This window comes from Scyliorhinus canicula, chromosome 18, assembly GCF_902713615.1.
Source record: "Scyliorhinus canicula chromosome 18, sScyCan1.1, whole genome shotgun sequence".
Taxonomy (NCBI): domain Eukaryota; kingdom Metazoa; phylum Chordata; class Chondrichthyes; order Carcharhiniformes; family Scyliorhinidae; genus Scyliorhinus; species Scyliorhinus canicula.
In genome coordinates this window covers 15123941-15146512 of record NC_052163.1, presented here as the reverse complement: position 1 = coordinate 15146512, position 22572 = coordinate 15123941, and the positions used below count along the sequence as shown (strand labels likewise).

Sequence of the window (22572 nt, the reverse complement as noted above, 5' to 3'; positions counted from 1 at the left end):
ACTCTGATGTTCTATTTAAGCTGATTTAACAGACTGCACAGGGGTATATTAGACTGGTAATGTTAACTACCACCCAGTCACTGTATCTGTGTTTGTACCAGTTTGTCTCGATGGAAGCAAACCAGCCAGGTTCAGCCCTTGACATGCAAAATACAAGTAGTGCAATCCAGCCCAGAAATGTATCGTGTACTCGGGTGCTTTCCAGAGATTCTGTTAGCCACCACGAAATGGCTGTGCGAGTTTATGCCTCTTCTTCCTCAACTGACAAAAAGGTATTAACCAGAATTTTGAAGAAAGTCAGTCTTTTATTTAATTTCAAAAAGATAGGAATCAGAACCTTTGTTACAATCTCAGCACTTAGAACAGTGTTATTTCAAGATTGAATACCGATACATAAAAACAGGTGGATAGAAAGGAGTGATCGCAATGAGAACAATCATGCCATAATTTGTATGTTACCATCAATTACCACATCACTTTTGGAAAAGAAATCATGAACAGCGTACAAGGCTAATCAATATCACCAAGTTTCTAAAGGTATTGATTCTTCAAATATCTGCAACAAAATAATGAAAATTGCTGCTACTTAGAAGTCAGACTGAATCAGACATACAGCCATGGTTGTACAGGTTGAAAGCAGAGGCAAGAAGGGTTGTGCTTTAAATACTGTATTGCAGTCAGGCAACAATACTGAGTCACCATTAATTATACCTGCAAATGCTTTGAGGGACTGATTTATCCTGAAACCATACTCTTGCCAACCACAGTACGAGCTTGCACCCAAACTGGCTGCCAAGGATACTGAGAATCAATGGTTCAGTTAATAAATCAGCAGTAGGCCTACCCAAACTGTATATGCACTATGTTTACAAAGATTAGACCCCTACTATATCCAGCCCAAAACAGTCAAACCACCAACATCATGAATGTAAATCCGACATTTTGTCCGACAAGAGAACGCTCAAAAACATTTGATTAATATCCCATAGATACTTCTGCATTATATAAGATGAAAGCGAGAAGCAATAATATAAACTGGCAATAGATGTGATAAAGTGAGAAAAGCATCATCCAAAAATGAATCCTTATCCCTCTGCAACATACAAGCCTCCTGAAGGTTCTACTGATGGCAATCACCTGTTTTTATAGATGGCACAACACTTGACCAGGGTAGGAAAAGAAAATCAAAATCCCAGCTATGAATTAGTACCCAAATCATTTTACATGAGAGGAGTGGAACAAAGCACATCAAAGAAGTTTACAGAGAATTTTAGAAGTATGCTGTATAATACATAGCCATAATCCTCAACTTGAGGATTCTGATCAACTCACAAGCTATTTAAATTTTAGAGTACCCAATTATTTTTTTTCCAATTAAGGGGCAATTTAGCATGGCCAATCCACCTAACCTGCACATCCTTACGTTGTGGGGGTGAAACCCACGCAAACATGGGGAGAATGTGCAAACTCCACACGGACAGTGACCCAGGCTGGGATCAAACCCAGGTCCTCAGCGCTCGAGTCCCAGTGCTACCCACTGTGCCACATGTCGCCCTTTGAAATAGATTTTTTAAAGAACAGCACTTCACGAAAGGAGAATATCCTGCGTCACCAGCAGTCCTTAGTAACCAAGTCTTCGATTATGCATCTTGTAACCTTTGCCTCTTGTTCAAGTGTCCGAATTCTTTCAGCAGCTTGTTTTCTCTGGGGAAAAAAGTAAACAAAATTCCATTCTTTATTTTATTTCAAATTCTTCTTCTTCCTCAAAAACCGTGTTAGGGACCTGGAGCTTGAGCTGGATGAACTTCGGATCATTCGGGAGGCAGAGGGGGTCATAGATAGGAGCTTCAGGGAAGTAGTTACACCAAAGACTGGAGATAGATGGGTAACTGTAAGAGGGGCTGGGAAGAAGCAGTCAGTGCAGGGACCACCCTGCGGTCGTTCCCCTGAGTAACAAGTATACCGTTTTGGATACTTGTGGGGGGGGGGACTTACCAGGGGTAAGCCATGGGGTACGGGCCTCTGGCACGGAGTCTGTCCCTGTTGCTCAGAAGGGAAGGGGGGAAAGGAGTAGAACATTAGTAATTGGGGACTCAATAGTCAGGGGCACAGATAGGAGATTTTGTGGGAGCGAGAGAGACTCACGTTTGGTATGTTGCCTCCCAGGTGCAAGGGTAAGTGATGTCTCGGATCGTGTTTTCCGGGTCCTTAAGGGGGAGGGGGAGCAGCCCCAAGTCGTAGTCCACATTGGCACTAACGACATAGGTAGGAAAGGGGACAAGGATGTCAGGCAGGCCTTTAGGGAGCTAGGATGGAAGCTCAGAGCAAGAACAAACAGAGTTGTTATCTCTGGGTTGTTGCCCGTGCCACGTGATAGTGAGATGAGGAATAGGGAGAGAGAGCAATTAAACACGTGGCTACAGGGATGGTGCAGGCGGGAGGGATTCAGATTTCTGGATAACTGGGGCTCTTTCTGGGGAAGGTGGGACCTCTATAGACAGGATGGTCTACATCTGAACCTGAGGGGCACCAATATCCTGGGGGGGGAGATTTGTTAGTGCTCTTTGGGGGGGTTTAAACTAATTCAGCAGGGGCATGGGAACCTGGATTGTAGTTTTGGGGTACGGGAGATTGAGAGTATAGAGGTCAGGAGCGCAGATTTGACTTCGCAGGAGGGTGCCAGTGTTCAGGTAGGTGGTTTGAAGTGTGTCTACTTCAATGCTAGGAGTATACGAAATAAGGTAGGGGAACTGGCAGCATGGGTTGGTACCTGGGACTTCGACGTTGTGGCCATTTGAGAGACATGGATAGAGCAGGGACAGGAATGGTTGTTGCAGGTTCCGGGGTTTAGGTGTTTTAGTAAGCTCAGAGAAGGGGGCAAAAGAGGGGGAGGTGTGGCGCTGCTAGTCAAGGACAGTATTACGGTGGCGGAAAGGATGCTAGATGGGGACTCTTCTTCTGAGGTAGTATGGGCTGAGGTTAGAAACAGGAAAGGAGAGGTCACCCTGTTAGGAGTTTTCTATAGGCCACCTAATAGTTCTAGGGATGTAGAGGAAAGGATGGCGAAGATGATTCTGGAAAAGAGCGAAAGTAACAGGGTAGTTGTTATGGGAGACTTTAACTTTCCAAATATTGACTGGAAAAGATATAGTTCGAGTACATTAGATGGGTCGTTCTTTGTACAATGTGTGCAGGAGGGTTTCCTGACACAATATGTTGACAGGCCAACAAGAGGCGAGGCCACATTGGATTTGGTTTTGGGTAATGAACCAGGCCAGGTGTTAGATCTGGAGGTAGGTGAGCACTTTGGAAACAGTGACCACAATTCGGTGACCTTTACGTTAGTGATGGAAAGGGATAAGTATACCCCGCAGGGCAAGAGTTATAGCTGGGGGAAGGGCAATTATGATGCAATTAGACATGACTTAGGATGTGTTGGTTGGAGAAGTAGGCTGCAAGGGTTGGGCACACTGGATATGTGGAGCTTGTTCAAGGAACAGCTATTGCATGTTCTTGATAAGTACGTACCAGTCAGGCAGGGAGGAAGGGGTCGAGCGAGGGAACCGTGGTTTACCAAAGAAGTGGAATCTCTTGTTAAGAGGAAGAAGGAGGCCTATGTGAAGATGAGGCATGAAGTTTCAGTTGGGGCGCTTGATAGTTACAAGGAAGCGAGGAAGGATCTAAAGCGAGAGCTGAGACGAGCAAGGAGGGGACATGAGAAGTCTTTGGCAGGTAGGATCAAGGAAAACCCAAAAGCTTTCTATAGGTATGTCAGGAATAAAAGAATGACTAGGGTAAGAGTAGGGCCAGTCAAGGACAGTGGTGGGAAGTTGTGTGTGGAGGCTGAGGAGATAAGCGAGATACTAAATGAATACTTTTCGTCAGTATTCACTCAAGAAAAAGATAATATTGTGGAGGAGAATGCTGAGACCCAGGCTATTAGAATAGATGGCATTGAGGTGCGTAGGGAAGAAGTGTTGGCAATTCTGGACAAGGTGAAAATAGATAAGTCCCCGGGGCCGGATGGGATTTATCCTAGGGTTCTCTGGGAAGCCAGGGAAGAGATTGCTGAGCCTTTGGCTTTGATTTTTAGGTCATCATTGGCTACAGGAATAGTGCCAGAGGACTGGAGGATAGCAAATGTGGTCCCTTTGTTCAAGAAGGGGAGTAGAGATAACCCCGGTAACTATAGGCCGGTGAGCCTAACGTCTGTGGTGGGTAAGGTCTTGGAGAGGATTATAAAAGATACGATTTATAATCATCTAGATAGGAATAATATGATTAGGGATAGTCAGCATGGTTTTGTGAAGGGTAGGTCATGCCTCACAAACCTTATCGAGTTCTTTGAGAAGGTGACTGAACAGGTAGACGAGGGTAGAGCAGTTGATGTGGTGTATATGGATTTCAGTAAAGCGTTTGATAAGGTTCCCCACGGTCGGCTATTGCAGAAAATACGGAGGCTGGGGATTGAGGGTGATTTAGAGATGTGGATCAGAAATTGGCTAGTTGAAAGAAGACAGAGAGTGGTAGTTGATGGGAAATGTTCAGAATGGAGTTCAGTTACGAGTGGCGTACCACAAGGATCTGTTCTGGGGCCGTTGCTGTTTGTCATTTTTATAAATGACCTAGAGGAGGGCGCAGAAGGATGGGTGAGTAAATTTGCAGACGACACTAAAGTCGGTGGAGTTGTAGACAGTGCGGAAGGATGTTGCAGGTTACAGAGGGACATAGATAAGCTGCAGACCTGGGCTGAGAGGTGGCAAATGGAGTTTAATGTGGAGAAGTGTGAGGTAATTCACTTTGGAAAGAATAACAGGAATGCGGAATATTTGGCTAATGGTAAAATTCTTGGTAGTGTGGATGAGCAGAGGGATCTCGGTGTCCATGTACATAGATCCCTGAAAGTTGCCACCCAGGTTGATAGGGTTGTGAAGAAGGCCTATGGTGTGTTGGCCTTTATTGGTAGAGGGATTGAGTTCCGGAGCCATGAGGTCATGTTGCAGTTGTACAAAACTCTAGTACGGCCGCATTTGGAGTATTGCGTACAGTTCTGGTCGCCTCATTATAGGAAGGACGTGGAAGCTTTGGAACGGGTGCAGAGGAGATTTACCAGGATGTTGCCTGGTATGGAGGGAAAATCTTATGAGGAAAGGCTGATGGACTTGAGGTTGTTTTCGTTAGAGAGAAGAAGGTTAAGAGGTGACTTAATAGAGGCATACAAAATGATCAGAGGGTTAGATAGGGTGGACAGCGAGAGCCTTCTCCCGCGGATGGAGGTGGCTAGCACGAGGGGACATAGCCTTAAATTGAGGGGTAATAGATATAGGACAGAGGTCAGAGGTGGGTTTTTTACGCAAAGAGTGGTGAGGCCGTGGAATGCCCTACCTGCAACAGTAGTGAACTCGCCAACATTGAGGGCATTTAAAAATTTATTGGATAAGCATATGGATGATAAGGGCATAGTGTAGGTTAGATGGCCTTTAGTTTTTTTTCCATGTCGGTGCAACATCGAGGGCCGAAGGGCCTGTACTGCGCTGTATCGTTCTATGTTCTATGTTCCTGCTAATACCACCTACCCAACCCCCAACCCCTTTACAGACAACTTTATATTTACAATACAGCTGAACCACAATGCACAAAGGCAGGGGGAGAACAGAAATGGCCAAGCTAATGTGAATCGAACAGAGTTAAGAGGAGCTACCACACTATCCAATATAGAAGTTATAACTTAATCAAGATCTGAATAGAGCACAAATTTTTGCCCACTTACTTAACCTATGAAAATCTTTGAGGACTTTTTGTCCCATTGCCTACTTAGCTTCCGCATTCTATCTGCATCACAAGCAAATTTAACTACTATCCTTCAGCCCCTGCAACTGAGTCATGAACATAGATTATAAAAAGTTGAGGCCAGGCAGCACAGTGGCTAGCACTGCTGCCTCATGGCGCCGAGGACCCGGGTTCAATCCCATCCCCTGGTCACTGTCCATGTGGAGTTTGCACATTCCCTCCATGTCTGCGTAGGTCTCACCCCCACAACCCAAACAATATGTGCAGGGTAGATGATTTGGCCGCACTAAATTGCACCTTAATTGGAAAAAAATAATTAGATACTCTAAATATAAAATATATACACTGATCCCGGTGGCATACCATTACTAACATCTTGCCAACCTGAAAATGACCCATCTTCCCCTACTCACTGTTTCCTGTTAGCTAGCCAGTCCTCTTATCAATGTTAATATCATGAACTCTAATTTTGTGAAGTAACCTTGATAGGCATGCTTGTTGGATAATTTGGACATTCTGAATTCCCCTTCTGCGAACCCGAACAGGTGCTGGAGTTTGCGACTGGGGGCTTTTCACAGTAACTTCATTGCAGTGTTAATGTAAGCCTACTTGTGACAATAATAAAGATTATTATTATGTGGCACTTTGTCAAATGCCATTTGGAAATCCAAGTACACCACATCTACAGGTTCCCCCTTTATCCACATTGTGTATCGCTTCCTCAAAGAATTAATCAAACACCATTTCCCTTGCCATGTTGATTTTGTCGTACTGATTTTCTGAATGCCCTGTTATTTATCACCGCCTCATTAACAATTCTAGCATTTTCCCTATGACACACATTAGTGAACTGGCCCATCGTTCCTGCTTTGTTGCCCTCCTTTCTTGAATAGACGTATTACAACAGCGATTTACCAATCTGCTGGCACATTTCCGGAATGTAGGGAATTTTGGAAGATCACAGCCTATACTTCTACCATCTCTGTAGCCACTTATTTTAAAACCCTAGGATGAAAGCCATCATGTCCAGAGGATTTATCAACCATGACATCCAAATTGTTTTCCCAGTACCTTAGTGATTATGGTCGTTTTAAATACCTCCTTCCTTTTTACCTTTTGATTTTCAAGTATTTATAAGAACATAAATAGGAGCAGAAACAGACAATTGAAAATGAAATGAAAAATGAAAATCGCTTATTGTCACGAGTAGGCTTCAATGAAGTTACTGTGAAAAGCCCCTAGTCGCCACATTCCGGCGCCTGTTCGGGGAGGCTGGTACGGGAATTGAACCGTGCTGCTGGCCTGCGTTGGTCTGCTTTAATAGCCAGCGATTTAGCCCAGTGAGCTAAACCATCCCCGTTAGCCTGTTCTGCCATTCAATACAACCATGGCTGATCTCATCTCGGCCTCAACTCCACTTTCCTGCCCGTTCTCAATAACCCTTCGACCCATTAAAAATCTGTCTATCTCCTCCTTAAATTAATTTAGAGAATTAGTCAAACACTATTTCCTTTCCCATGTTGATTTCGTCTGACTGTATTGATTTTCTGAATGCCCTGATCCTGGCATCCACTGCACTCTGGGGTAGTGAACTTCACAGATTCACAACACTTAAGAAGTAATTTTTCATAATCTCTGTTAAAATCTGCTACGCCTTATCCTAAAACTATGACCTCTCGTTTCTAGATTTTCCCACAAGAGGAAGCATCCGCTCTACGTCTACTTTGTCAACACCATTTATCATCTTATATATGTAAAGATAAAGTCGCCATAGTTTCAGATGACCATTGGCAGCTTTTTCCTTTGAAGGGGGAGAACTGACTGGTGGTGATTTAACCCGAGAATTGTCACACAGGCGAGGGGAAAGGTTGAGAAGGCGGACCTTCATGAATAACCTCTTACTATCATATTTTATACCTTAATTAGATCGCCTCTCATTCTTCCAAACTTGAGAGAGTATAGGCCTAAACTGCTAAATCTCTCATCTCTGAAATCAATCTAGTAAACCTCCTCTAAACTGCTTCTAATGCAACTACATGCCTCCTCAAATAAGGGGACCAAAACTCTACAGTTTTTCAATTGCGGTCTGACCAATGCCTTGCACAGTTACAGCAACACTTCCCTACTTTTAAACTCTATTCCTTTAGCTATAAAGGCCAAAATTCCATTTGCTTTCCTTATTACCTGCTAGTTTTCTGTGATTCATACATGAGGACACCCAGATCCCCCCTGCACCGAAGCACTCTGAAGTTTCTCTCTATTTAGATAATAAATGGCCTTTCCATTTTTCCGACAAAAATGGATAACCTCACACTTCTCCATTTTAAACGTAACCTGCCAAAACTTTGGCCCGTTCACCTATCCCATCTTTATCCATTTGTAATTTTCTTTATCTCCTCATTGCAACTTACTATGCCATCTATTTTATTAAGAAGTCTTACAACACCAGATTAAAGTCCAATGGGTTTGTTTCGAATCACTAGCTTTCGGAGCACAGCTCCTTCCTCAGGTGAATGTAGAAACTTAATATCAGTGTCTATATGCGTGATCTTCTTGGAGGTCCTCTCCACTTTGAGCCGGCAGTTTGCGGTGTTGATGGTAGCCATGATGTGGAGATGCTGGCGTTGGACTGGGGTGAGCACAGTAAGAAGCCTTACAACACCAAGTTGAAGTCCAACTTTGTTTCGAATCATGAGATTGCAGAGCACAGCACCTTCCTCAGGTGCTCACCCCAGTCCAACGCCGGCATCTCCACATCTATTTTAGTGTCATCTACAAATTTGGCTATGGTACCTTTTATCTCTGCATCCAAGTCATTAATATACATCGTAAATAGTTGGGCCCCGAGGACTGAACCCGTTGGCACTCCACTAGTTACATCCTGCCAACCAGAAAAAGACCCATTTTTCCAGACTGCCTTTTGTCTGTCAGCCAGTCTTCTATCCAAGCTGATAAATTACCCTTAATCCCATGTGTTGGTACCTTGTGTATTAACCTTTTGTGCAGCACCTTATCAAATGCTTTCTGGAAGTCCAGAAATACTACATTTACAGGATCCCCATTATCCACTTGGTGTGTTAAATTTTCAAAGTACTCTAGCAAAATAGTCAAACACTATTTACCCTTCATAGAACCATGCTGACTCTGAAGGAATTATGTTTTAACATTCCAAATGTCATGTTATTACTTCCTTAATAATGGTCTCAAACACTTTTCCAATGACTGATGTTAAACTAACTGGCCTGTAGTTTCTTACTTTCTGCCTCTCTCTCTTTTTGAATAAGGACATTACATTAGCATTTTTCCAATCCACTGCAACCTTTCCCGCATCCAGGGAATTTTGGAATATTATAACCAATGGATTGATTATCTCCGCTGCCATTTCCTTTAAGACTCTCGGATGTATGTCATCAGGTCCTGGGGACTTGTCGGTTTTCAATCCCAATAGTTTGTTTAGTACATTTTCCCTGTCAGTAATGATTGTTCCAAGTTCCTCCCTTTCTTTTACCTCTTCATTGCCTGTTACTATTGGGATTCTTGGTATGTCTCTTCTGGAATAGCAAAACCAATGAAGTAAATGATCATCAACAGTCTAATTAACCACCAATTGCAATTCCCAACTTTGACAAAATATTACATACCCAGTCTACTAACTCATGTCACGTCTATTGGGTCTATTGCTGTTAATAAAAGGCAAAATTCTAATTACTCTAGAACTCACATTTTGATGCACAAAGATAATTAAGTTAGCACTAGCCCATAACAAACAAAGTCATGAAGAGAAATTAGATTACTTTGTTGAAAGGGCTGGCCAAATTTAAAAATGGATATTAAGTACAAGGGACTAATCAGATATAAATATGGGATTGTTCCAATATACTTCCCGACAGCATATTCAAAAATCAACATTCATAGGAGGCGCCAACTATCTGTATCCTAAGTACTGGGGAGAAAGGCTCGAATAAGACAAAGCTGCCTGTTTAAATACTACCCCTTTTTCTGTGCAGTTTACTGTGTTACTTATAAACAATTATATAGACACACAAGTAAACCAACCATGATATTCTTTACTCTTTCCTTGTCCAGTTTGAGGAACTCTTCTGTTGTTAGATCTTCAAATTTTTTCTTCAGCAGGATGAAAGCACACTGTGGGGAATGACTCTGATGTTCACCTCTAGGGGAGAATATGAAAGTTAGGTCAGTAGACTTTTTATGTACTTGCCGACTAAGTTCATGATCAGAAGCATCTTACTTGTGAAAGTAGAAACAGTGATGCTAGCACGATTTTGGTATAGCCTCTTAGTCTGCAATATCTTAAATATTTGGACTTGTTAAACTGGCTGCACAGGTGGTTTTAATGAAAGGTTATCAACTGAAACGTTAACTGTGTTTTGCTGGAGTTTCCCAAGGTGGGGGAGGAATTGCGGGAAGGGCTGGAAGCACTGTTAGGTTTGGAGGCGGTTGAACAGCGCAAGGACAGATGGAGACAGGGAAAGCATTGGGGCCACTTGGGCTCCCAGTGGAATTCTACAAAATGTTTGCATATCAGCTGGTTCCGTTATTGATAGGGATGTTTAATGACGCTCTGGCACGAGGCTCATCCCCGAGATGCTTGGCAGACATCCATATCTCTTCTCCTGAAAAAAGGATACGGATTCCACAGAGGGCGAGTCACATCTCCCGATTTCATTACTTAATGTCATTTATTTTTTAAATTATTATTATTATTAATGTAGACACAAAGCTATTGGCCAAGGTTCTGGCACTGAGCCTGGAACGCTACCTCCTGGAGGTAGTTGGGGAGGATTTGTAAAGGGACGAAAACTGTCGTCCAATGGAGGCAACTGCTGAATGTGGTTCTCACTCCAGGGTTGGGCCAGAACCTGGGATAATTGCGTCGTTAGATGCAGAAAAGCATTCAATAGGATTGAGTGGAGGTACCTCTTCGCAATTTTGGAGAAGTTTGGTTTTGGCCCAGGGTTGTGTAATGGGTCAGTTTGTAGTATGGGGCGCCTTTCATCAGCGTTCCTCACAACACCATGAGCTTGGGGCCTTTCCAGTTGCATAGCGGGACGAGGCAGAGGTGTTCCATGTCACCCCTCTGGTCGTTTGAGCGATTAAGCCATTGCCCGGAGGGTCTCAGTCAAGTGGAGTGAGATAATTAGGAGTGGTTATGGGGGGCAGCACGGTGGCACAGTGGGTTAGCCCTGTAGTTTCACGGCGCCGAGGTCCCAGGTTCGATCCCGGCTCTGGGTCACTGTCCGTGTGGAGTTTGCACATTCTCCCCGTGTTTGCGTGGGTTTCGCCCCCACAACCCAAAGATGTGCTGGATAGGTGGATTGGCCATGCTAAATTGCCCCTTAATTGGAAAGAAACAAATTGGGTACTCAAATTTTTTTTTAAAAAGGAGCGGTTATGGAACACAGGGTGTCCTTGTATGCAGATAATCTTGTTATACTTGAAGGACCCCAGGTCAGCTGTGAGAGACATAATGAGTATACTGAAGAGCCTTGGCTCCTTCTCTGGGTACAAGTTAAATTTAGAGAAGAACAAGTATATATTGGTCAACACTTTGGGGAAGGGAGCTGGTCTAGGGGTGCTACCTTTCCGCCTGGCCAGGACTAGCTTTCTGTATCTTGGTGCCCAGGTGGCTCGGGATTGGGCGCAGCTCCGTAAATTAAATTATAACCAGCCTAACGCGTAGGGTCCTGACATGCAAAGGAAGGACAGCCTCCCATTGTCATTGGTGGGCCAGGTTCAATCAATCAAAATGAACATCTTGCCAAGATTCCTGGTTCTTATTTCAGTGTTTTCCTGTATTTTACCAGGAGATTTATTTCAGACTTCATATGGGTGGGGAAAGCTCTGAGGATCAGAAGGGGTGCCCTGCCGAGGGATGGATAGTCGGGGGGGGGGGGGGGGGGGGGGGGTCCTTGCGCTGCCAAAGCTGATATTTTATTACTGGGTTGCTAATGTGGAGATGGTGTTGGGGATGGAGTCTGGGGTGTGTCAAGGGTCCAGTCTGGGATATTAGTGATGGCTGCACTGCCATTCGTCCGGGCAAAGTACTCATCAAACCCAGTTGTTCTCTCCACTTTAATGATATGGAGGAAACTCAAGCTGGGGTCAGTGACAAGGTTGGCCCCTATTTGTGTTAACCACTTGTTTGAGCGGCATGGTTGCATGCTATGTTTGGTATGTGGAAGGGGCAGGAGAGTGAGTGAATTATTCCTGGAGGGGCGGTTTGCCAGCCTGAAAGAATTGGAAGAGAAATTTGGGATCGAGTCCGGACTCATTTAGATACCTCCCGGTGCAAAATTCTGTTAGACAGATGTTTTCAACATTCCCAGTGGCGCAGCCAACATCCTTGTTGGAGAGAATCCTTTCCTGTTTGATGTCTGAAGAGGGCAGTATGGTCAGCATACATGGACGGATTCTGAGGGAGGATCCAGACTCGGTGGATGGGGTAAAGGCCAATTGGGACGAAGAGCTGGGGCCGCTGTTGGAGATGGTGTGGAGTGAGGCCCTCCGCAGGGTGACTGCCATGTCATCATGTCGAGTCTGAGCCTGATCCAGCTCAAAGTAGTGTTTAGGGCGCACCTTACGAAAGCCAAAAGGAGTTATTTGTTTGCAGGGGTTGGGGATAGGTGCTAGCGGTGTTCGAGGGGACCCTCTAATCACACACACGTTCTGGTCATGTCCCAAGCTTGTGGATTTTTGGGTCTCTTTTTATCAGCAGCATGTCTGTGATCCTGAATATTGAGTTGGAGCCCTATTCTTTATTGGCTATATTTGGGTTCTTGGAAGTGCTGGAGCTGTGGACGGGGGCAGATGTCCTTGCTTTCGCCTCGCTGATTGCTCAGAGGGGAGACCTGTTAGTTTGAGGCTGGAGACGCCATTCGGGTGGAGACGCCACCTCGTGCCTCGGCTTGGCATGTGGACTTAATGAAGTTTTTGCACCTCGGGAAGGTCAAATACACCATGAGGGGGTCAATTGAAGGGTTCTACCGGAGACGGCAACCATTCATATTTTATTTGAAGGTCGGGGCAGCACGGTGACACAGTGGTTAGCATTGCTGCCTACGCCGCTGAGGACCTAGGTTCGAATCCTGGCCCTGGGTCACTGTCCGTGTGGAGTTTGCACATTCTCCCTGTGTCTGCGTGGGTTTCACCCCCACAACCCAAAGATGTGCAGGGTAGGTGGATTGGCCATGCTAAATTGTCCCTTAATTAGAAAAAATAATTGGGTACTCTAAATTTTTTTTTTTTAAATGTTAGCTGCTAGAGGGGTGGGGGGAACCTGGTTCATGGGGGGGGGGGGGGGGGGGGGGTAACAGAGATAAGATTTTTTCATTTTGTTTACTATTGTTTGTATTTTCGTATAAAATGGCAAAAGCTTAATATAATACTATATATTTTTAACAACTCTTTTTCTCTCCATACACCGACTGAGTATTTCCAGCATTAGTGGAATGGCAGTAAATGAGAATGCCATAAACAGGTTCTATGTACAATACCATTTTACAGCGATATCAAAGCATTTTTAAGTCCATATTGGTGTAATGCAATCTCAGAGTAAACAAGTGAGAACATATCACTCAAATCAAATTTCTAGGAAGCACAGTAACATAGAATGCCAAAAGTAATACTGAAATCTGAAAAAGGACTTGACAGGCAAACAGTATTTTTACAAAATTGAGCAGCATTCTAAAAAGCATTTGCTTCAGAATCCGTAGACCAAAATGTTCTGTTAGGTCAGTAATGAATTGCGGATGTGAAGCTTAAAACATTGGGAAAGAGGAAGGAAAGAAAATCACCAGCTTCAATATGTAATGCTAAAGAAGGATCCTTATTTTCCATGGAAGAGGATGGGAGTGCCTAATAACCACCAGAAGGATTAACGGAAGAGCAAACGGTCAACAGCAACTAAACAATATTATATACTGTTTCAATCAAACTCGAAGGGCCAAATGGCCTACTCCTACTCCAAAGTCCCAGGTTAACCAGAATTCTAACGAGGTCATCCACTGTTGCTTTAATTGGAAAGTTTGGAAGACTGTGTTGCCTACACCACGTAGCATGGCAATTTATCAACAACAACTGGCGTCATGGTAAACATTAAACATATCCTGTGTTACAATGTCCAAAGCAAAAATAATCTCAAATGAGATTTATAGCCATTTTGCTACTGGAACTTTTAGAATACAGTGCAAGCTAAGTCAGAGTAGTACAGGTGTGCATTGAAGTACAAAAATTGTAAAGTACTTCACCAGAGTTTCTCACTGGCCTCATATTTTATTGAAAAACAGTTCATTTAACAGATCTTGTAAACATGATATGTAATGGTTCCTGAACTATGGGTCGCAAACTTAATTGGGGCCACAGAAACAAAAAAATGGCATCTCAAACAAAAACACGTTAATCTCCATCCCCTCATTGTCCCAGCAATGAGAAGTAACCAATCGCAACACAAGCATCTCACACTGAACATTTTGATTTACTGCAAGACTCTGATTAGGTATGCTGTGACTAACAATGCATACATAAATATTTCAGTAGTTTCCTGCAGTGGATTCTCAGAGCAACAGCGTTGGAGGCAGATTTAGGTATGTATCCTAGTCACTTAAGGACGGCATGATGGTGCACTGATTAGCACTGCTATCTACGGCATTGAGGGCCTGGGTTCGATCCCGGTCCCGCCTGTGTGGAGTTGCACATTCTCCCCGTGTCTGCGTGGGTTTCACCCCCACAACCCAAAGATGGTTAGGTGGATTGACCACGCTAAATTGCCCCTTAATTGGAAAAAGAAATATTTGGGTACTCTAAATTTATTTATTTTTTATAAAAGGTATCCTTGTCACCCAAGGGCACGGAACTCATATTCATATGTGTTGGTCTAAGAATTCACAAACTTCAACAATTATATACTACTACAATACTATTTTATTGCTATTTTATTTTTGCTGGCATCTGGGGTTGTATTAAGTTTCAAGTTAAATTAGGACTGTATTGGAAAATAGTTTGGGAAGCATAGAGTACTGCTACTCCAAACAAGCAGAATTCAACTTTTTATTGATCAACGGTAAACTTCAGATCAGCTCAAGTTTTCCTCCCTCTAAAATCTAGCTAATCCTTGCAGAAACCTCCAGACTTCTACAAGATCAGCATCCACGAGAATGACAAAGACTTGTTTAGTAGCACAACAGCATTGAATAATACTGAAAGGTCAGTGGCATTTATCGAGGGGAAGCATGTAAACATCCAAACATTAGGAAGAAAGACCCCATGCTAGAATTCATTACTTACAAAGGTTCATCTTGAGGTTCCCATCCTTCCAGTTCTTTGTAACAAAAGAAGCACAGAGCAACATCAGGACCATTTTCACTTGGGGTGTGAATAAAACCTGCTGCAGCCATCTGAAATGGATAAAATGAACTTTAGACTTAAAGTTCCCAATAGCTTTCTCTTCCTAGTTTAATTTGATGTCGGAGAAATCTATTATCTTACAAGTGAGATAAGAAGTGGTCAGACTGACTATATATATTTTCTGAAAGTCAAAATGACCCAGTGATGTGAAAGATGGTGAGTGACTTGGAGAGAAACTTGCAGGTTGTGATGTTCCCACAGATCTGCTGCACCTCCTTTGAGGTGATTGAGGCCAGAGGTTTGAAAGATGCTATCAAATGAACCGAATGAAGTTGTTGCAATGCTTCTTGTAGATGGTAAACACTTCCGCCAATATGTGTCGGCGGTGGAAGGAGTGAATGTTTGTGGTGAATGGGATGCCAATAAAGCAGACTGCTTTGTCCTGGATGGAGTCAAGCATATTGAGTGATGCTGGAGTTCATTCAGGACCATCATTTTTTTTTTAAATTTATTTTTAGAATACCCAATTCATTTTTTCCCACTAAAGGGCAATTTAGCCTGGCCAATCCACCTAGCCTGCACATCTTTGGGTTGTGGGGGCGAAACCCACGCAAACACGGGGAGAATGTGCAAACCCCACATAGACAGTGACCCAGAGCCGGGATCGAACCTGGGACCTCGGCGTTGTGAGGCTGCAGAGCTAACCCACTGCGCCACCATGCGGCCCCTATTCAGGACCATCATAATCCTGACTTGTACCTTGTAGATGGTGGTCAGTCTTTGGGAAGTCAGTAGGGGAGCTATTCACCACAGAATTCTGAGCTGCTCTTGTAGACAGAGTATTTATATGCCTGGCCCAGTTCAGTTTCTGGTCAATGGTAACCCCCAGGATGGTTGTGGTGGGGATTCAGCAATGGTAATGCCATTGAATGTCATGGGGAGATAGCTAGATATGTTGCAGGTGTCTATTACTGGCACTATGTGCCACAAAAGTTGTCCAGATCTTCCTGCATAGGGGCATGGACTGCTTCAGTATCTGAGTCACGAATGACACTGAACATTGTGAAGTCATCAGCGAACATCCCCACATCTGAACTTATGACCCAAACAAGAGTTACTTGGGCCAAGAATACACCACCCTAAGGAACTCTGATGGTTATGTCTCAGGATAGAGATGATTGAGCTCCTTTGTGCTAGGTATAACCCAACCAGTGGACAATCTCCCCAATTCCTATTGACTATGCTGCCTTGCTGTCAAAGGCATTTACTCTCACCTCACCTGTTCTGTTCAGCTCTTTTGTCCAAATTTGGATCATGGCTGTAATGAGGTCAGGAGCGGAGAGGCCCAGGCACAACCCAAATGAGCATCAGTAAGCAGGTTATTACTGAGTTAGTGGCGCTTGATAGCACTTCTTCCATCATTTGACTGGGCGTCATGGTAGCACAGTGGTTAGCACTGTTGCTTGACACCGGTTCGATTCCCGGCTTAGCTCACTGTCTGTGCGGAGTCTGCATGTTCTACCAGTGTCTGCATGGGTTTACTCTGGGTGCTCCGGTTTCCTCCCACAAGTCCCAAAAGACATGGACCACGATAAAAATAAAAGTGTTATGGTTTTACATGAGTCCAGAATCAACAGTCCAATGATGTATCCCTTCAGCTGACTGCACTGATTGGTTGGCAAGTCGGCTTTCCAGAAGCAAAGACTCCCAATGGAAGCAGGCACAGAGATATGAATTAGTCTTAATGGCACAGATCAAGAAATTCCAATGTTCCCAATAGTTCACAGTGTAGACAAGGGCAATTCTAAACCTGGACAGAGCTCTTTCTGCTGCTTCCTGTTAGATTGTAAATGGTAGACAGAGACTCGTTGCTTGTCTGATACCCTGTTTCTCTTCTGAAGTCAAACAGTGACTGAAGTCAAAATTCAAAAGCTGCAGAATTAAAGGATATTCTTTTTTGCAACATTTTATTTTACATCTCTGGCAGAGTGTGATGTTTGAAGTAGAATATCTGGGGCAGGAATCTGTAGGCTAAATTGCGTCAGAACACCAGCAGCCCGGCATAGCGCGTCGGTAGATGCCGGGAGATCCCACTTCCAGGATCTACCCGGCTCGGCACGCCTTGCGAGATCGAATGCAGGGTGGCACCTTGGCACTGCCAGCCTGGCACCCTGACAGTGTGAGCCTGACACTGGCAGTGCCATCTGGGTGCCAACCTAGCACTACCAGCTGGAAGGGGCACTGCCAAGGTGTCAAGCTGGCATTTGTTGCACAGCGGGGATCTGACCTGGGGCTGCCCTGTCCAGGGCTGTGCGGGACCGCCTCCCCCCTCCCAAGGACCCTCTTAAGTGAATTGGGGGAATTCGGGGGCCGCATCGGGGGCTCGAGAGATCAGGACGCCATTTTAAAATGGCAAGATCCTCAGTGCAGACATCAGGACTAAGTGCGGCCTCAGCTGTGAGTTCCCCGCTGAGGCCCCTGATCTACCGGGGGGGGGGGGGGGGGGGGGGGGTTGGATAGCGTGGTATTTCTCAGTGCTTTGAGCACCGGGAAACACGGTTAAATGAACATAACAGCGCAGTATAGGTCCTTTGGCCCTCAATGTTGCGCCGACCTGTGAAACCAATCTAAAGCCCATCTACACTATTCCCTTATCATCCATGTTTGTCCAATGACCATTTAAATGCCCTTAATGTTGGGGAGTCCACTACTGCTGCAGGCAGGGCATTCCACGCCCTGACTACTCTGAGTAAAGAACCTACCTCTGACATCTGTCCTATATCTATCTCCCCTCAATTTAAAGCTATGTCCCCTCATGCTAGCCTTCATCATCCGAGGAAAAAGGCTCTCACTATCCACCCTATCTAATCCTCTGATCATCTTGTATGCCTCAATTAAGTCACCTCTTAACCTTCTTCTCCCTAGCAAAAACAGCCTTTCCTCATAAGATCTTCCTTCCATACCAGGCAACATCCTGGTAAATCTCCTCTGCACCCTTTCCAATGCTTCCACATCCTTCCGATAATGCGGTGACAAGAACTGCACACAATACTCCAAATGCAGCCACACCAGTTTTGTACAGCTGCAACATGACCTCATGGCTCCGAAACTTAATCCCTCTACCAATAAAAGCTAACACGGGCAGCACGGTGGCCTAGTGGTTAGCACAACCGCCTCACGGCGCTGAGGTCCCAGGTTCGATCCCGGCTCTGGGTCACTGTCCGTGTGGAGTTTGCACGTTCTCCCCGTGTCTGCGTGGGTTTCACCCCCACAACCCAAAAATGTGTAGAGTAGGTGGATTGGCCACGCTAAATTGCCCCTTAATTGGAAAAAATAATTGGCTAATCTAAATTTAAAAAAAAAAAAAAAAAAAAAAAAAAAAAAAAAAAGCTAACACACCATCGCCTTCTTAACAACCCTATCAACTTGGGTGGCAACGTTCAGGGATCTATGTACATAGACACCGGGATCTCTCTGCTCATCCACACTACCAAGAATCTTACCATTAGCCCAGTACTCTGTATTCCTGTTACTCCTTCCAAAATTAATCACCTCACACTTTTCTACATTAAACTCCATTTGCCACCTCTCAGCCCAGCTCTGCGCTTATCTATGTCCCTCTGTAACCTGCAACATCCCTCTGCACTGTCCACAACTCCACCGACTTTAGTGTCATCTGCAAATTTACACACCCATCCTTCTACGCCCTCCTCCAGGTAATTTATAAAAATAACAAACAGCAGTGGCCCCAAAACAGATCCTTGTGGTACACCACTAGTAATTGAACTCCAGGCTGAACATTTCCTATCAACCACCTTCTTACAGCTAACCAATTTCTGATCCAAACTGCTAAATCACCCTCAATCCCATGCCTCTGTATTTTCTGCAATAGCCTACCGTGGGGAACCTTATCAAACGCTTTACTGAAATCCATATACACCACATCAACTGCTTTACCCTGGTCCACCTGTTTTGTCACCTTCACAAAGAACTCAATAAGGTTTGTGAGGCACAACCTACCCTTCACAAAACCGTGTTGACTATCCCTAATCAAATTATTCATTTCTAGATGATTATAAATCCTATCTCTTATAAACCGTTCCAAGACTTTGCCCACAACAGAAGTACAGCTCACTGATCTACAGTTTCTACTCCCCTTCTTGAACAAGGGGACAACATTTGCTATCCTCCAGTCTTCTGGCACTATTCCTGTAGACAATGACAACATAAAGATCAAAGCCATTCCTAGCTCCTCCCTAGCTTCCCAGAGAATCCTAGCATAAATCCCATCCGGCCCAGGGGGACTTATCTATTTCCCCACTTTCCAGGATTGCTAACACCTCCTCCTTATGAACCTCTAGCCCTTCTAGTCTAGTAGCCTGTATCTCAGTATTCTCGACAACATTGTCTTTATCCTGCGTGAATACTGACAAAAATTATTCATTTAGCACCTCTCCTATCTCCTCGGACTCCACGCACAACTCCCCACTACTGTCCTTGACTGGCCCTACTCTTACCCTAGTCATTCTTTTATTCCTGACATACCTATAGAAAGCTTTAGGGTTATCCTTCATCCTCCCTGTCAAAGACTTCTCATGTCCCCCTCCTGGCTCTTCTTAGCTCTCTCTTTAGGTCCTTCCTAGCTAGCTTGTAACTCTCGAGCGCCCTAACTGAACCTTCACGTCTCATCTTTACAAAAGCCTCCTTCTTCCTCTTGACAAGTGATTCAACTACTTTAGTAAACCAGGGTTCCCTCGCTCAACCACTTCCTCCCTGCCTGACAGGTACATACTTATCAAGGACACGCAGTGGCTGTTCCTTGAATGAGCTCCACATTTCAATTGTGCCCATCCCCTGAAGTTTCCTTCCCCATCCTCTGCATCCTAAGTCTTGCCTCATCGCATCATAATTGCCTTTCCCCCAGCTATAACTCTTGCCCTGCGGTATATACCTATCCCTTTCCATCGCTAGAGTAAACGTAATCGCGCACACTACAGGACACTGTCCCCATTCGCGGATATGACTGGTAACGATTAAATGTTTGTACAACAGAGACCCATTCTCTGCAAACAAAAGGAACAGGTTCAAGCCTAGCATCATTTTTGAATTACCCCGGAGCTTGGGGAGCCTATAGTTTTCCCATTGCTTTCTTCATGGCAATGCTTTGGCCAGAGTCGACTTGCCAACCAATCAGCACACTCTTCTCCTGTAATACGACCTGTTGTGATCATTCAAAATTTGGTATTCTTGCATGTGTCCGGGTAAGTGCAAGATGAAAAGTTTCAGACACAATTATTACTGAAAAGTGAGAAAAACCAAGTTCTGTACTACCGAGTGACTTTTATACTATTGTTTGTTTATAATGAACATTTCAACCTTCTAATACACTTGTTTCCACATTTTCTCAAACAAAAAAATGACACTTTAATTTTTTAAAAACATGCTTATTTGTGTCGTGGATACCCACATAATGGAATCTGAAGTGGCAACAAAAGCCTTTATAATTCACTCACACCCTGGAGACTAAAGTCTCAAAGCTTCTGAAAGAACACAATCTGCACTATTTTTTAAAACTGAAAGCAATCTAACTGCACATATGCAGCCCTCCCGCCACTCACTCACATTCTCCGGGGTACAGGTACACTCGGTGTCAAAGGGCCAGTTCTGAAAGGTGTCCAGGCGCTCCTCGTAATAGTAGTATTTCCGGTGCTGCTGCAGGTAATCGTTCATCGTGAGGGCTCTCGGTGCCGGTTCCCGGGGAGGGGGCTCTCGGTGCCGGTTCCCGGGGAGGGGGGCTCTCGGTGCCGGTTCCGGGGAGGGGGGCTCTCGGTGCTGGTTCCCGGGGAGGGGGGGCTCTCGGTGCCGGTTCCCGAGGAGGGGGGCTCTCGGTGCAAGTTCCCGGGGAGGGGGGGCTCTCGGTGCAAGTTCCCGGGGAGGGGGGGCTCTCGGTGCAAGTTCCCGGGGAGGGGGGGCTCTCGGTGCAAGTTCCCGGGGAGGGGGGCTCTCGGTGCCGGTTCCCGGGAGGGGGGATCTAGCTGCCGGTTCCGAATCGCGGCCGCGCGCCCTCAACCGCCGACAAAATTCAAACCAGCGACCGTTGTCCCCGCGCTCGGCCTTCTCGGCGGTCATTGGCGGAACGCGCCGGGACGTCACACAGGGATCACGTGGTGAAGAAGCGGCGCTCCGCCCTGCGAGCGCACTCGCCTGAATTCAGATAGGGCCTGCCCCATCCCTCCCGCTCTCCTGTGAGGTATGTGTATGTGTGCCAACGCATAATATTTGCTTCCTTTGCAAATCACCTCACATCTATGCCTTCTCATTCTTCATCCTTTTGTTCAAGTTTGCACCGTTCCACTCCACCCGAAGGTTAGCCTGTACATCTCTGGACACTAGGGGCAATTTATCATGGCCAATCCACCTAACTTACACATCTTTGGACTGTGGGAGGAAACCAGAGCACCACCTGCCTTCCAATGATCTCCAGCAGGACCTCCAGGGATGCATGATAATAGTAGAGCATCCAATTTAATTGAAGTTGGCAGGCATTCACAGGTACCTATCTGTTAGAGGTGTGGAGTCCAGGCCCTTTCAAAAACAAGCGGCCAGTGTGCCCGTTTGCCCCCTCTTATAAAGGGAAGAATAAAATAATGACCCAGACCTGGACCCCAGCTAGCTCTCACTTCTGGATTGCTCTCCTTCACTCTACTGGCTCACTGATTATGACAACTACAAGTCCCCAGGTCCTGATGGTCTTTATCCTAGATTCTTAAAAGAAGTCACGGAGATGAGATGTCATAAATCTTTGGAACCGTTCCCCAGAGAGCATTAGAGGCAGGGTCATTGGACATTTCCCCCTCGCCCCCCCCCCCCCCCCCCGTCTTAGGTCACTGTCTGTGTGGAGTCCGCACGTCTTCCCAGTGTCTGCGTGAGGTTCTTCCGGGTGCTTCGGTTTCCTCCCACAAGTCCCGAAAGACGTGCTCGTTAGGTGAATTGGACGTTCTGAATTCTCCCTCTGTGTACCCGAACAGGCGCCAGAGTGTGGCGACAAGGGGATTTTCACAGTAACTTTATTCCAGTGTTAATGTAGCCTACTTGTGACATTAATAAAGATGATTATTATTATAATAAACTCTTCTCAGGACCTAGCAGAAGCAACGTAACCCAAGGAAAGACAAATATGAAAGGTGTACTTGGATGAAAAGACGGATTAAAAGAAGAGCGGAATTGGAGCTCACGAAAACGCAGCAGCTCCCACGCACGCATTGCATGACCTCCCCTACGAGTTATTTTGTAATAGTTATTGGATTTACAGGATGTTTTCAGTATAGTGAAGCAGTTGGATACGGGCTGGTGCAGATAATGTACTGGGAATGAAACCAGGGACCTTTTGATTTAGTACTGTCTTAGTGCAGTCAC

The 22572-nt window shown here is 45.1% G+C and overlaps 1 protein-coding gene across 1 annotated transcript; it reads right to left on the bottom strand.

The window, feature by feature from the left end:
• Positions 1 to 285: 285 nt before the first annotated feature.
• Positions 286 to 21066, bottom strand: birc5a (baculoviral IAP repeat containing 5a). Its single transcript, XM_038777281.1, has 4 exons — positions 20779 to 21066; positions 15097 to 15206; positions 9847 to 9964; positions 286 to 1704 (listed from the first exon to the last, which is right to left on the bottom strand). Exons 1-4 carry the CDS (start codon positions 20884 to 20886, stop codon positions 1609 to 1611), a joined length of 432 nt encoding a protein of 143 aa, XP_038633209.1. The 5' UTR covers positions 20887 to 21066; the 3' UTR covers positions 286 to 1608.
• Between the last annotated feature and the right edge of the window lie 1506 nt (positions 21067 to 22572).